Source organism: Prunus avium, chromosome 4 (assembly GCF_965620075.1).
Source record: "Prunus avium chromosome 4, drPruAviu1.hap1.1, whole genome shotgun sequence".
In the NCBI taxonomy this organism is placed as follows: domain Eukaryota; kingdom Viridiplantae; phylum Streptophyta; class Magnoliopsida; order Rosales; family Rosaceae; genus Prunus; species Prunus avium.
Genome location: NC_142287.1, coordinates 15028311 through 15044627, shown reverse-complemented (window position 1 = coordinate 15044627; position 16317 = coordinate 15028311). Strand labels below are relative to the sequence as shown.

At 42.3% G+C, this 16317-nt stretch overlaps 2 protein-coding genes across 2 annotated transcripts; one reads left to right on the top strand and one right to left on the bottom strand.

The window, feature by feature from the left end:
- The first annotated feature begins 2571 nt into the window (after positions 1–2571).
- On the top strand, positions 2572–3633 carry LOC148294878 (uncharacterized). Its single transcript, XM_088252286.1, has one exon. It carries the CDS (start codon positions 2572–2574, stop codon positions 3631–3633), a length of 1062 nt encoding a protein of 353 aa, XP_088108412.1.
- Positions 3634–7991: 4358 nt separating this feature from the next.
- ABCG23 (ABC-2 type transporter family protein) lies at positions 7992–10416 on the bottom strand. The gene has a single exon (XM_021946832.2). The coding sequence runs from the start codon at positions 10208–10210 to the stop codon at positions 8231–8233; it is 1980 nt and encodes a 659-aa protein (XP_021802524.2). The 5' UTR covers positions 10211–10416; the 3' UTR covers positions 7992–8230.
- Positions 10417–16317: the final 5901 nt, after the last annotated feature.

Below are 16317 nucleotides of genomic sequence, written 5' to 3'. Positions count from 1 at the left end.
GTGTCGTTTTAGGAATACAACACCATCCAACCCCACCAAACCCCCATCAACGTCAGATCAACATGATCTCCACCATCAGCGGCGGCCCTACCCTGGCCGGGACATCAAACAACTCCATCAAGCATTATGTTCGATCTTCCTACGCACATCAAGTCTTCAGCATCGAGCATGGGCACATGCCGAAGACCTCCAGAACAGGTCGGGCCCCCATCACCTTCAATGAAGAGGAGGAGCGTGGCGTCATCTACCCCTATGACGATCCGCTAATCATTAGGGCAGCCATCTCAAACTTTGATGTCAGGCGTATCCTGGTCGACACTGGTAGCTCCGTCAGCGTCATGTTCGCTGAGGCCTTTAACGAACTTCAAGTCCCTGATCACCTGCTGGGTTGAAGCATCACGCCTATTGTGAGTTTTTCTGGCAACGTTGTCCAACCCATTAGAAGTATCCACCACCCTATCTCCATTGGTTCGGCACCCCAAGGGGCCACGGTCACCACCCCTTTCCTCATCGTCGATTGCCTGACGGCCTACAATGGCATCCTTGGACGCCCTGCCCTAGCACAAATGTGGGTCTTTATCTTGACACACATGTTGTTGCTGAAGTTCCCCACTCTTCACGACACATGCACGTTGCGAGGAGACCAACTCGGCGCCCGAAGCTGCTATGCCTCGACAGTCAAATCCACCAATCGCACACCACGACGTGAAGCCTTTTCAGTCACTATAGCCTCACCTCTTCCTCGAGTTGGCACTGAGCACCTAGAGGACCCTAGGGAAGACTCTGTCACCCCCCAGGTCGAACTAGTGGAAGACCTCGAACTTATCTGTCTTCATGATGACTGCCCAGATCGGCAGGTCCGGATCGGCACCTCCATTCTCCCTGACCTTCGCTCTACCCTTATCGCCTTCCTCCGCCTCAACTCCGAGGTCTTCGCTTGGTCCTACAACGATATGCTAGGATCGCCCGATCTCATCACCCATCGGCTCAGTATTGATCTTGCCGTTCGACCCGTCTAGCAGAAGCGTCGCCCATACGATATGGAGCACTATGAAGCCATGAGGACGGAGGTGAAGAAATTCCGAAGCATCCGTTTCATCAAGGAGATGGACTACCCTACGTGGCTGGCCAACGTGGTGATGGTGTGCAAACCGAAGAAGGGTTGGCGAATGTGCGTCGATTACACCAACCTTAACTGAGCCTATCCAAAGGACAGCTTCCTCTTATCCCGAATCGACCAACTTGTGGACGCTACAGCAGGCCATGCCCTTCTTAGCTTCATGGATGCTTACTCTGAGTACAACCAGATCTTCATGCACCATGGAGACCAAGCCCACACATCCTTCATTACTAATTGGGGGCTATATTGCTATAAGGTGATGCCCTTCTGTCACAACCCGACTCTCCTAGCACGATATTGTCCGCTTTGGGCCCCCCTATCTGCCCTCATGGTTTTGTTTTTGGGAGCTCACAAGCAACTTCCCAGTGGGTCACCCATCCTAGGATTGCTCTAGCCCCTAACTCGCTTAACTTCGGAGTTTCCATGACTCCGAAGCCAGTGAGCTCCCAAAAGGCCTCGTGTTAGGAAGAGAAGTGCCCACACATTTAAGCACTTCACCTTTCCCTCCCCGAGCGATGTGGGATTGCTCACGGTTCTTGATTCCCCAAGACATGGGTCTTACAATCCACCCCCCTTGGGGCCCAGCGTCCTCACTGGCACACTTCCAGTCGGGGTCCAGCTCTGATACCATTTGTCACGACCCGACTCTCCTAGCACGATATTGTCCGCTTTGGGCCCCCCTCTCTGCCCTCATGATTTTGTTTCTGGGAGCTCATGAGCAACTTCCCAGTGGGTCACCCATCCTGGGATTGCTCTAGCCCCTAACTCGCTTAACTTCGGAGTTCCCATGACTCTGAAGCCAGTGAGCTCCCAAAAGGCCTCGTGTTAGGAAGAGAAGTGCCAACACATTTAAGCACTTCACCTTTCCCTCCCCGAGCGATGTGGGATTGCTCACCGTTCTTGATTCCCCAAGACACGGGTCTTACACCTTCGGCCTAAAAAATGTTGGAGCTACTTACCAACGCCTCGTAAACCACCTCTTCACCCCATTGATTGGCCATAGTATGGAGGTCTACGTCGACGACATGCTAGTTAAGAGTCGCGCTGCTGAACAACACATCCCCAACCTCTCCACTATGTTCGAGGTACTGATGCTACACAACATGCGACTCAACCCCACGAAGTGCTCCTTCGGTGTTGCTTCAGGCAAATTCCACGGCTTCATGATTAGCCAGCGTGGCATCGAGGCCAACCCAAAGAAAATTCAAGCCATCCTGGATATGCAGGTGCCCAAAACGGTCAAAGACATCCAAAGCCTTACGGGATGTGTGGCAGCCCTAACCAGATTCATCTCCAAGGCCACTGATCGCTGCGCCCCCTTCTTTAAGGCCCTCAAGGGCAATAAAAGCAACATCACCTGGACCCCGGAATGTGATAAGGCTTTCACTGAGCTCAAGGCATACATGAGCAAGGCACCCCTCTTGTCCACACCTTAACCTGGCGAAACCTTAATGCTCTATCTCTCAGTATCCAACACAGCAGTTAGCTTCATGCTTATCCTACCCCACGAAGGGGCTGAGCACCCCGTCCACTACGTCAGCAAGGCTCTGCAGGATGCTGAGGTTAGATATCTGGACAAAGAGAAACTAGCCTTCGCCTTGGTTACTTCGGCCAGACGCCTCCGACCCTACTTTCAGGCCCATACGATCCATGTTCTCACCAACCAGCCATTACAGCAAGTACTACAGAAGCCGGAGACATCGGGAAGACTAGTTAAGTGGGCTATCGAGCTCAGAGAATTTGATATCCACTTTAAGCCACGATCGACCACCAAGGGGCAAGCTATCGCTGATTTCCTGTCCGAATTTACAACACCCCAGGATTCGGCCACCCCCGTCATCACCCCCACAGCCAATACCACCCCCACCCCTGTCCACATAGCTAGTGAGGGTCGTTTCGAACCCAACCAGCCCTTCTGGACACTCCACGTCGACAGGTCTGCAAATACTCAAGGGTGTGGGGCAGGCCTCGTCCTTCTCTCTCCAGACCATGTTACCCTAGAATACGCTCTTCGCTTTAACTTCCATGCTTCCAACAACGAAGCCAAATACGAGGCACTCTTGGATGGCCTTCGGCTGGCCCGGGAAATGGGGGCCCAACAAATACAAATCTTCAGTGATTCCCAGCTTGTGGTCCATCAGGTCAACCAGGACTTCCATGCTAAAGACACCTCCATGACGGCATACCTCCAGCATGCCCATCTCTTACTTAAAACCTTCGAAGCATATAGGATCAGTCAGATCCCGCGATCCGAGAATAGCCACGTCGATGCACTGGCCAGGCTTACTTCGGCACTAGAGCAGGGCAATGGACGCAAAATATACATGAAGTTCCTAGATAAACTAAGCACCAGGACACCAGTTGTCTGTACCATCGATCACAGCCCTACTTGGATGGATCACATCCTCCAGTTCTTACAACACCAGAAATTACCCATCGACCCCACCAAAGTGTGCCGTGTTCGCTATCGTTCTGCTAGGCACTTGGTCATCAACGGCGCACTATACAAGTGAGGTTTCAGCCTCTCATACCTCCGATGCTTGACCCTAAACAAGGGCAACTACGTCCTTCAGAAAATTCACGAAGGCATCTGCGGCAACCATTCAGGTGCCCAATCCTTAGCCCACAAGGCGATTCGGCAGGGTTACTTCAGGCCATCCCTCCACATTAACGCCCAAACATTCACCCAAAAGTGCGACAAATGCCAAAGGTTTGCCAACATCCCACAACTCCAAGCTGAACTGTTGACTCCAATGGTCAGCCCCTGGCCATTCGCCCAATGGGGACTTGACCTCATTGGACCCATGCCGAAGGGAAAGGGCCAGGTCAAATACGCGGTGGTTGCCGTCGACTATTTCACAAAGTGGCCTGAAGTAGAACCCCTTGCCATCGTCACGGCTGCCCGAATCGAGACCTTTGTTTGGTAGAATATCGTGTGTCGCTTTGGCATACCCCAGGCCCTTGTTACAGACAACGGAAGGCAATTCGACAACGCCAAATTCAAGCAATTCTGCTCCAATCTCAAGATCCGTCTTTGTTTCGCATCCCTTGCTCACCCCCAATGCAACAACCAAGTCGAGGCTATGAACAAAATAATCAAGAAGACGCTCAATACCAAACTTGACAAGGCGAAGGGTGCTGGCCTGAACTGTTACCAGAGGTCCTCTGGTCATATCGCACTACTTTTCGTACCTTTACAGGAGAGACACCTTTTTCCCTTTCCTTCGGCACTGAGGCCGTTGTTCCTGTAGAAATTTGTCCGACCTCCTACTGAACCTCAACGTATGATGCTGAAGCCAATGACGAATAGTTATCCCTGAATTTGGACCTCATCGACGAACTCTGTGACCAAGCCAGCATGCGTAACTTCTCATACAAGCAAAGCTTTGCCAGTTACTATGACTTCTGAGTCAAACCTCGCACATTCAGGGCAGGGGATTGGGTCATGAGGAAGGTCTCCTTGGCCACCAAAAACCCTGCCGAAGGTACCTTGGGACCAACATGGGAGGGCCCCTATGAGGTTATCAAAGTCTGCCGCCTCGGAACTTATCAACTCCGCGATACCTACAGCAAACCTTTGCCTCATCCTTGGAATGCTGACCACCTCAAATACTATCATAAGTAAACATACCTAGACCCTAGGTCCTCATGTTTTCTTATACCCTTGGTCTCGAGTCATAACTCAGACCTCTTATGTATTTACTACCTTTCGGCACCCACTTAATGAAAACGCCCGACTCAAGGTTCGTTCATACTCATTCTTACAAGTTCAGTTAGCAACAAGCATAATTGAGAAAGAGAAAACTACGATCTCATAAATTACCAAAATACCCTAGCCTTATGGTAGGGAAATATCCATACAACCAAGTTTGAAATAAATACTATTCGAATTTGGTAACAATATTTATCAAGGTCAAGTGGCATTCTAAATTATTTGGATATCATGGCTGAGAAGCTTTGATTCAAAGGCAGGTGTTTAACGAATCTTAAATTAGAACGGACAAAAACAAAGATAAAAAGTTCAATTTAGGGATGCGTGTATCGTGATGACCTTGTTGGGATACCCCTAGGAAATCCTATCTTTGTATGATCAGTGTGCCTAGCTTTTTCTCCTTCAACCACTAAATGGGCCTTCCTTCGTTTTATCTTTTAATTTTCCTTATATTTGAATTCTCTCTGCATCACTTTCCCTAATTCGTGTTTGGATGAATTAGCCCATGTACCTCGCTCAACCACATAATGGAATAGGGTTTCTATATATTTTCCCAGGTAAGCAGATTATTCAACTCAAATCCCAAAAGTTTTAATCTTTATTTTCTTAGTTTTCACCCAAATTGAATTGGGCTTCTTCAATTTTTTAGAATTTCAATACATAATTACCAAATTCCAGTTTCAATTCCAAGTAAGCATGTATGAACTCGCTTGATATTTGGAGGTTTTTTTAAATCTTTTTTAATGTAAAATAAAAGGAAATAACATAGTTTTTGGAGTAGGGTTTTTTGTTTATGTTTGATTAGGGTTGAATATGGTGAGTATGGTGTACTTATTAAAATTACATTTGTTTCACAATTCAAAATATCTTTTTTGGTCATTTTATATTAGGATAAATTAGTAATTCAATAAATAGTTTGATGGTAGGATGTACTCAGTTAATTTTAGGGTTTGTTTAGCAGCACTCTTAATTTAACTGATCTATCTACATCATCATCATTTGGGTTTGGTGTTGTGTGATAGAGTGTATTAGGGTGTACAATGACTATTTTTGGTAGTTAAATAGGGTGTATTTAGTTAATTTTACAATGTTAGGGTGTACTCAGTTAATTTTAGGGTTCGTTTAGTAGCACTAAAAAAAAACCTATTGTAAACAATTAAAAAAACATAACATGTGGACCTTATTAGAAAATTCGTGCATTAAACATGTAGGTACATATTTATGAAAATATATTTGTTTTTGTACACTTCACAAATAAGCATTTTTTTTAAAGGAGCGTCACAATGTTCGTCATTGGGTAGGGCAGAGCCAGGTTGGTCTGAAAATTGACTGGCTTTTTAAAAAAAAAAAAAAATTTATAAAAAATTATTTTATTTCTAAGTCTTTTAAATCTTTTTGTTACACAGTTTTTGTCAAAAGTGATGGGTAAAGACTCTTCTCTTAAACAATAGTATAGATTACTACATAACTTAAGAAAACAAAAATATAATAGCCAAACTCTTTTACCAAACCTAGACCAATAGCCAATATATTTTAAAAAAAATATTATACCTAAAAATTAATCTTATGAAAATGTGTTACTTCTATCCCAAACTAGGATTGACATGATGAAAATTAAAGCAATTAGTGCCATTAGAATTAATAAAGCCAAAATAAGCTTTCAAATTCTTTATTGAACCGTTGAATTTAAACTTGGCAAAAAAGAGGCACTAAGAGATATAATGTATATATTGATTGTTTGTACAAAATTTTTGACAACATTGAAAAAATTAGCTTAATTTATAACATGTGTAAAGAAAATAAGAAGTTTATTAGTTTATCATACATATTACATTATTTTGATTAAGTATAAAATGAGGTTAGGGAGTGCATCAATTAAATCTATAAAAAAAATGGCATTGGAGGGCGGGCACATATCGGGCCAGGTTGGGTTGTGGGTGAGCTTAGTTGAGATGGGGCATGCGAGCCGAGTGCTTCAAATCCTAAGCCCAAGCCCTACTCAACCTTAAAGTGGGCCGAGTCAAACATGCCTAACCATCAGGCAGGATCGACATTGGCCCTTCGGCCCACATGCCAAATGATGATCCATAGATAGGCCCATCAATGGAGCCAAAACTATGGCCCTCCGTTTGGATGAAGGAAAATAACTTGGGATTTAGCTAAAATTTAGAAATTAAAGATGAGAAATTGATATTTCCACAGTTTGGCAACTTTTTCTTTTTGGTTAACATTGTAACTTATTAAATGACATGTGGAAAAATTTGTGAAAATTGTGGATCGAGATTTCTGAGTTTAATTTATGCCAAAATATGCAACATTTCAAAATTTTTATTGAGTAGGAATTCATTTTTCACTGTAATTACAAAATTCGACATATATAAATCCAAACACTGAAATTATTAATTGAAAAAAAAATAAATGATGAAGATCTATATTCCGTCATTTAAAAATTCTATGCAATCATCAAATAGAGAGTAGAAGAAAACTCATTTGGACTTTTCAACATTCCGAATTGTACCAAACATGGCTTCAAAACCCTGCCACCGGTATTATTGAGCACAAACCCAATTTTTAACACACACAAAAAAAAAAAAAAACAAAACAAAACAAAACAAAAAAGGAACCAAGCCATAGCCCTGTTTTTTTATATAAAAAGAACCCTAAGCATTAACCAACACAAAAAGGCAAACTAACGCATCCTCGTCTTCATCCCGATCATCACACATTTTTGTTTTTACTAGTTCTATATTAGTAATCACCCTACCTACAAACTAGCGTCATAAATAGTTTGACCATCTTCATTTCAACACTATTTATTCTGCAAATTTTTGGTTGCAATTGATTGGCTATTCTCATAATGATTGGGTGGGGTGGTCGTGTTATGTAGAAGATGATGACATATATAGGATAGGCTTCGTAGAGGCAACAATCAGTTGCTCAATCCTCTGCAGCAGCAGCTGAAGCTGAATACGATTTTAAAATTAGACGCAGTAGCGAATTCTCTAGCAGTTTGGATGAGAATGATGTTTGAAATGGAGTTAAAACTTTTACAGAAGAAAAGAGGGAGAACATTTTTCACAGATAGAGCCGCTTCCTAAAGTAAAAGTAAAATATTTCTACAGCGCCGAAAGAAGACTTGTAAGACACATTAAGGGGGATAATGTTATGAATACGTTTCTTAAAATTTAGTAATGGAATGAATGCAGGGATTTAAAGAGCCTGAATGAAGCCATGTAATCATCTTATTTTGTGCATGGAAGAAAGATTAAACAGAACTACAGTACATGTTTTGTTTCTCCCTCTCTATTCTTCTGCATATTCTTCCTCCAGCCTTAAATTTTAGAGCACAATGTGGAAGTTAAAAGATCCTTAATAATCTGATACTGTAAGTTAACTGGCTAGATTGTTGTTTTCGAAGCCCTTCGAGACAGAATTATCCAACAAAGCACACGATAGAGCACAAAGAAGCCAAACATGATCCCCACATTGGTCCATCTGGTGTCCTTGTCAAGTCCCCTACTCTTCAACACATCATTGCCTGTGAGCAAACATTTTGAGTGGGAGTAATCTTGAGGATGCCAAGAGAAACACTCGCTTCGAATGCTCCAGTATTCATTTATCAGCAGTGTGTCCAGCGGATACCTATAAAGGGAAACATAGTACATGAAGAGCCAGTATTTTGGTATGCTCTCTTTCGGAATGAAGTAGCCAGAGAAGAGAAAGAAGGCTCCAAGAACTGTGCAGATAAGAGAATTTCCTGATATGAAGTCAGGAGAGACTGCACTCAAAAAGAGCACCAGAGAACTAGCCATCAAAATGATGAGCCAAACCACGAAAGTGAAAAAAGCAAAGGCAGCAATAGAGGGATTGAGTCCTACTAGCCAATACACAGGAACAGAAAAGAGAATTGCCACTGCAAACAAGAAGGGTAGGAAGACAAAGGTATTGGCAATCATGTAAGAGGAGATTCTATAGGCACCCCTTGAGGCTTCCTTCATTAAAACACTTCGCTCTTGAAGGTATATCGGTAGCGCCTCAACTGTAGAAGAGAGGAGAAAACTGAGACTGAAAGCAAAGAGGCCCAACCGCTCTGCTACACCTTCTTCATCCTTCCTCACTTTCATGTATACGCTTGCCAAGCCAAATCCTCCTACAAGAGCTTGCATTGTTCTCGCCAAGAACAGCTGCTTTGTTCTATAAATGATCTTCCAAAATCTTGAGCACAAAAACATAATCTCATACAAATTAGAAAAATAATATGTACCAATCTTTCTGCTATCTTGTTGATCTCTGACAACTTCTTCTTCTGGCCATGATGAGTAGGAGTATGGTTCTTTGTTCTCTGTCTCAGATATTTGATCAGTTCTCGAATACGAATCTTCCAGTGTCTGTATTATTTCCATGGCAAATTCTATTGCATTAAGTTGCACTGGAATTTGCAGTCCCAATTTGCTCATTGTTTCTTCGAGTAATTCAATGCTACCGTTATGGACAACAGAGCCATGAGAGAGGATCAAAAAGCTAGAGATGTGATAGAGAATTCTATAGCTGGGTTGGTGTATTGATAAAACCACAGTTCTTTGCTTTGATTTGGCCATTGTAGAAAGCATCTCAATGACTTGAAGAGCTGATGAGCTGTCTAGGCCTGAAGTTGGCTCATCAAGGAGCAAAATTGGTGGGTCATGAATCATATCAACACCAATTGATACCCTTTTCCTCTCTCCACCAGATATCCCTCTGTTCTCTTCATCTCCAATGAAACTATCTGCGACATGTACAAGACGGAGCTCTTGCATTAACCTCTCTACCCTCTCCTCCCTCTCTTTTGCACCAATACCTTTGAGCCTAAACTTGGCAGTAAACATCAAAGTTTCCTTCACAGTGAGCAGAGGAAGCAGATTATCTTCTTGTGCAACAAATCCACATATCTTTCGCAATTGAGCAGGACTAGTTATCTGATGATCGTTGATCGAGACGCATTTGGGATCGAAATCATTATCTTTCACCCTCCCTGATACTATTCTTAAAAGGGTAGATTTTCCAGTGCCACTTGGGCCAACAATGGCAAGAATTTCAGAACTTGTGGCAGAGAAAGAGACAGACTTGAGAATGCTAACTGGCCTAGGCTTCTTTTGCACCAGATGACAAAATGAAGTGGTTATAAAACCCTTAATTGGGAGAAAAGTGTGGGAAAGGTTTTGTACTGTGAGCTTGTAAGTTGGGTTATTGCTGGAATGGTGGGGTGGTGGAGATGAGTGGTAGAAAGAAGAGGCAGGGCTGGTGGATTCTTCAGGGGAGTTTGAGGCTGAAAAGAGTATCACTGAGTCATCTCCGTTATTCATGCTTGGCTGCGGTTGCTGCTTAAAGCAAGTTGCCATAATTTTCTTGAGCTCAGCTAATATTCTGCTGGAAAATGGATGAGAAGAAGAAATTGAAATTAATGTACAAGATGAGCCTGAGAAATGGAGGTTGGAGGAAGGAAAGCAAGAGCCAAAAGAACGTGGTGTCTGGTTGGTGGAGTTTGGTTACCTACGGAAAACTTTAGACTTAAAGGGCCTATGAGAAACCTTCATCAGAGTCTAGATTTTTGGTGAAGTGGTTTAGAAACATCACAACAAACAACCTAATAAAACTTTGCAGACCGATCCAAAGACTGTTCTAGGAGATGCTTTGCAGGTTAATTAACTAGGGTTACGTCAAGCAAAAAAGAAAAAAAAAACTAAAATGTAATTGCAAATTTAGTGTACGTAAATAACTTGCTTTAATATAAAATGAACCCATATTTAAAAAAGAAAAAAGTAAAATACTTTGCTCATCCAGAAAAGAATTAGAGACCCAACGGGTCTAGCCTAGTAGAAAAGGGCTTTAACGTACAGACTAGTGATTTCATGTTTGAACTCCCATGGTATCGTGGTTGTTTCTTTGTAATTTAGACTATCACTGGTACTAAAAAAAAAAAAAAAATCAAGGTAGAGAAGAGACCTACCCATCTTAGTTGAGCTACATTACCGACTTTATAAAATAGTGTTTCATGATGAAATGCTTCAGAAGTTCAAAATCAATGTTATTGTGCAAAATCCAGTCAGTAGATTTACACCAGCAAATGCCCCCGATATCTCAAGCTTTAACAATTGGCCAACTCCCATAGGAGCTAAAAAGGCCATATAGATTTAATTTCCATCATATAAGTTGAATTCAATCGGAGGAAAACGTACGTCAATGTAAGAGGGAGAAATAGACACGATATTCTTGCTGATTGATAGGTATCTTATTATCAGGCGGCTTTACGCGGCTCAATAAAACTTGCAAGTATAAACGGTGAATCTCTCTTTCAATCCAAATCATCATTGCCGTTATTCTTGGCTAAATATATATATATATATGAATCAATCCAGTGAATTATCGTTTACATTTTCATAATATCGTATGTATTACTTCTTGTTGTTGACACCATGTTGACCTCACCTCACCTTTAAGTAAATCCCACCAATTAAGGGATAATCCTTGCTTGTCATTCATCACATCCCACCAAACAAGGAGTAGCTTGTTATGCCCACTCCTATGCCTTCTCAATGCCCAATACCCTAAATTAAGGGGGGAATGCAAATGTCTCAGCTATCAATCAACCTTGTCTAATCCAAAGGGAGCTCACTACCTCCAAGCAAAGGGCTGGCAATTGCCACTTCTCCAATAGCTGTCCAAAGCTCTCCCAAGCTCTCGATTTCTCTTCTACTAGAGCTCTCCTCATATATCTCCCATGTACAATGTAATCTTTATATTCAAATACAAATACAAAGTTATAAACTATAGTGGATGTAACCCCATTAGACCATCTCCAACCTAAGAGGGGCTAAACTCAAATTCCCCCCCTTCAAAAAGTGACTATTTGGATTTTGCCCGGACCTAAATTGTTTTTTCTCCCAACCCTCTATACTCAAATTTTAAGTCCGCAACTTTATTAAATTGTTTAAAAATGGTTTAAGTCTAATTTTTTTTTTTATGGAAAACTTTTCTTCATTAATCTTTTTAAATAACGTCATAATTTAATTTTTTGAACAATTTGATCTTAAAAAATTGAAATTCTATAAATTTAATTTTATTCCAAAAGTAAACACACAACATAAAAAAAACACACAACATAAAAATTCCATTAAATTATATGTATATAAATAATAAATAAAAAAGGGCAGCAATTATATATATATATATTCAAATGTTGCTGTTGGAAGTTATATGTATATATTAAAAAAAAAAAAATTTAAAAAGGCAGCAACTTATTCAAATGTTGCAATGGCAACTACATAGGAGCGCGACACATGGCGTGGTAGAAAAAGCAGCAGCCACTCAAGAGCTAGGGCCCACGTCAGTTTTTCTTCCATGTGGTCTGTTTTAAAATGCAAGTGGGCTCCACTAAATAGTTTTGGATCCAGGCAATAAGTGGACTGGTATTTGGGTCCAAATTTGGGTTTTCCCAAATTTTGGGTCCTCCATTTTCTTGGGTTGGGGGAGGTTTTGGGCAATAGTTTGGGTTTAGGTCCTTGGGTTGGAGATGGCCTTATGGGTGAACCACTCAAACACTTGTGTTATGTGTGTGATTATGTCTTAATCCGTTAGGTATAAATTCACCCATTAACACTTCTTATTATTATTTTCATGTTATATATTCTTATATTAATATTTACCTATCTAAAAAAATAATACATTTTTTTCTTCTTTATTTTTTTATTATATTGGAGGAAAGAAACTTCACTGGAGTTTCTTTATTTTTGGTTACATTGTAGGAAATAAACCCCACTGGAGTTTGATCCTAGGTGCCATTGAAGGGAGGGGGAATCTACCACCACTGTGGTGGGAACCCATTGACACATTTTTTTCTTTTACAATATTCTAAACTACTTTAATAATGAAAGAGGGGATGAAATTCGGGTGTAGGGCACTGGACATAGTGCCTTGGCCAATTGACCTAACTCACATATGCAAAGAATTCATTGTCTAAACATGAAGAGCAACAATTATGGCTCTAATTACAAAGACTCAGTGTGTGTAACCCTATCTGTTTACACCATAATCAACCAAGCGTATTTGGCTTTAGACAACTGGTACCTAATTAGATACGCCAGCTGCCAAAGGAAAGAAACACTCCAAAAAGACACACAGACAAGCCTTTAGTAGACGAATGACATCATCACCTTCTTAACCTACCAAAGGAAGGCCCCCCTTCTGAAGAGGCAACCACCTGTCGAAGCTCCCAACTACAAAACCTAGAACCATGGACACATGTTACCTCCACAACAGTTTGCACAAAGTCTCACATCAAAACTTTGTGCAAAACTCTCATTCTCACTTCCCTATAAATAGGGAACAGTACCCGAGTAAAAGGGGTAACTATTTTTCATCTTTACTGTTACTCTGCCAAAATTACCACATATAGTTGACTTAAGCATCGGAGAGCCTTCGGCAGGTACCACATCGATGCCCGAAGCTTGATGACTGCTTCTCTCTTGTTTCCTTCTGCAGGACCCCTCTGTGCCGAAGGTTCACAACTTTCTCTCCCTGTTGAAGATCCAACACTCATTTACCTAAGTTGACCCTCCCAAAAAGAGCATCAACAACTTGGCGCCGTCTGTGGGAAACGACTTCCGAATCCCACTTCTCTACTAGTTTCGCTGGCTCCATCCCCCGTCTGACCTCGTCGTCTCTTTAGCCCCTCACACTCCGCTATGTTGAGTGAAGCTAGCCATGATACCCAACACCATACCCCTCATGGGGATTCCTCCTGAAAGAAACCCTCGGCTGATTTGTACCTCCAGGCCGAGGTGGAGCGCCTTTGTGTCAGTGTCGCAAAAATGACAGAGAACTACGAACACCTTCGTACCAAGATTGTCGAATTGGAGCACGACTGCCGAGCCTTGAAGCGTAATTGGGAGAACACACACCACCAATTCATCCAGCAGGACCTCACCCAGGATGTCGAACACACCCAACTGAACCAACCAGTTGTCTCCCATCATAGTGCCTCGATTCAGTCTAGGCCGGACATGGGCAAAGGCCACCTTCATCCAGAGGCGACCAAGTCGAGGCTTCTCCACATCTCCCCACCGAAGGATCGACCCCACGCCCCAACCAAGATCTACAGGGACTGTATCTTGGAGCTTTGGCCAAAGCCCATCCCCATCCCCGTGGACCTCGATGACCCACGGGTGTCTTCTGCCATTTTCACCAATTCAACGGCCACGATACGGAATCCTACATCGCTCTGCGCAACATCATAGAAGGACTCATCCATGAAAGAAAATTAGACAAGTATCTCCACAACCTCCCACCTCCCACCTCCCCCGAACCCCCACCAGTGCCAGATCAACATGATCTCCACTATTAGTGGCGACCCCATCTTGGCTGGAACATCCAACAACTCCATCAAGCATTATGCTCAATCTTCCTACGCACATCAAGTCTTAAGTACTGAGAATGGGCGCATGCCGAAGACGTCCAAATCAGGCTGGGCCTCGATTACCTTCAGCGAGGAGGAGAAGCGTGGCGTCATCTTTCCCCATGATCAAGGTTTAAAATATCGATGGTATCGGAAATATCGGAAGTCCAAAAACACGGAAATGTCGATGGAAATATCGGGATATTATCGGTATTGGTAAAAATTGAATAAAAACCACGGAAATTGTAAGAACTTGGAAATTTTTATTGAAACTTTGCAGGATTTTTATTTAGTCAATTATCTATTAGTTTATCACAAAAAATTGGAAGGAAATGCATTGCATGACGGATTTAACTGATTTAAGTTGATTATATAGCGAGCTAGCAAACACTGTAAGTGTAGAAAATATGTAGTAATTAATGAAAGAAGATTAAACACACCATAATCATTTATATATAATGAATTACTACAATATTTTACACTTTATACATTGCATGGTAAGATACATGAGTGACTTAGTACCACATAGAGTTCCTATGAGGTTCAAAATTTTCACTATTTTCATCATCTCTATGTGTAGAGTAAGTATATTGTGAAGAGTAGTCATCAAATGATAAATCCCCAAAATAGTTTTGCATGTAATTGTTAACATGCCACCCATATGGATCCGAGATTGGTTGACGTTGTCCATAAGCAAAATCATTTGAAGATTGAGTCTCGGATTCTTTCCATGAGTCACTTGATTCCATCCCAACAGGAATGGGATATGAAGGGTAGGGAAATGGTTGGTTATGAGTATAACCGTAGTTACTACTCATCTCATGTGAAAATTTGTTTCTTGCAAAAAGAATTCAAAACAAAACCATGTATATATATAAATATTTTAGCATATTTTCACAAAAACATAAGTGATATGGTGGTTAAGGTGTTGAAGGAGTAAAATGGTTTTCACAAAAACCATGTATATAAATATTTTTGGGTTTCGTATCGCGATATTATCGGGATATTATCAATAATATCGCGATATATTGCCCAAATCATTCATAAAAATGTTGATATTATCGTTCTCGATATTATCAGGATAATATCAATAAAAATATCGATATATTGACGATAACACCATGGTTTGTTGCGAAAATATCGGCCCCCCAAAAATCCGATAATATTGACATTTAATACCTTGCCCATGATGACCCGCTGATCATTCGAGCAGACATCTCGAATTTCGACGTTGGGCGTATCTTGGTCGACACCAGCAGCTCGGTCAGTGTCATGTTTGTAGAGGCCTTCAACGAATTCCAGGTCCTTGATCACTTTCTTGACTGAAGCATCATGCCTTTTGTGAGCTTTTCTGGAAATGTCGTCCAACCCATTGGAAGCATCCACCTCCCCATCTCTATTGGTTCGGCACCCCAACGAGCCACGGTCACCACTCCCTTCCTTATCGTCGATTGTCCCACGGCCTACAACGTCATTCTTGGACACCCCGCTTTGGCACAAATGAAGGTCTTCATTTCCACACACATGTTGATGCTGAAGTTCCCTACTATTCATGGCACGGGCATGGTGCGCGGCGACCAACTTGGTGCCCAAAGTTGCTACACTTCGGCAGTCAAATCCACCAATCGCCAACAACGACGTGAAGCCCTTTCGGTAACCACAACCCCACCCCTTCCTCGAGTTGGTGCTGAACGACCTAAGGACCCTAGGGTAGAATCCGTCACCCTCCAAGCCGAACCAGTGGAAGACCTTGAACTTGTTTACCTTCATGATGACTTCCCGGATCGGCAGGTACAGATTGGCACCTCCCTTCTACCCGACCTTCACTCCACCCTCATAGTCTTCCTCCGCCTTAACTCCGAAGTCTTTGCTTGGTCCTACAACGATTTGCCTGGCATATCGCTCGATATCATCTCCCATTGGTAAAGCATTAACCCCGTCGTCCGACCCGTCTGGCAGAAGCGTTGTGCCTATGACTAGGAGAGATACAAGGCCATGAAGATTAAAGTGGAGAAGCTACGAAGTATTGGTTTCATTAAGGAAGTAGACTATCCC

Bases quoted from the DNA above. Each gene is read 5' to 3' on its own strand.
- LOC148294878 (XM_088252286.1), top strand. From the start codon at position 2,572: ATGCTCTATCTCTCAGTATCCAACACAGCAGTTAGCTTCATGCTTATC.
- ABCG23 (XM_021946832.2), bottom strand. From the start codon at position 10,210: ATGGCAACTTGCTTTAAGCAGCAACCGCAGCCAAGCATGAATAACGGA.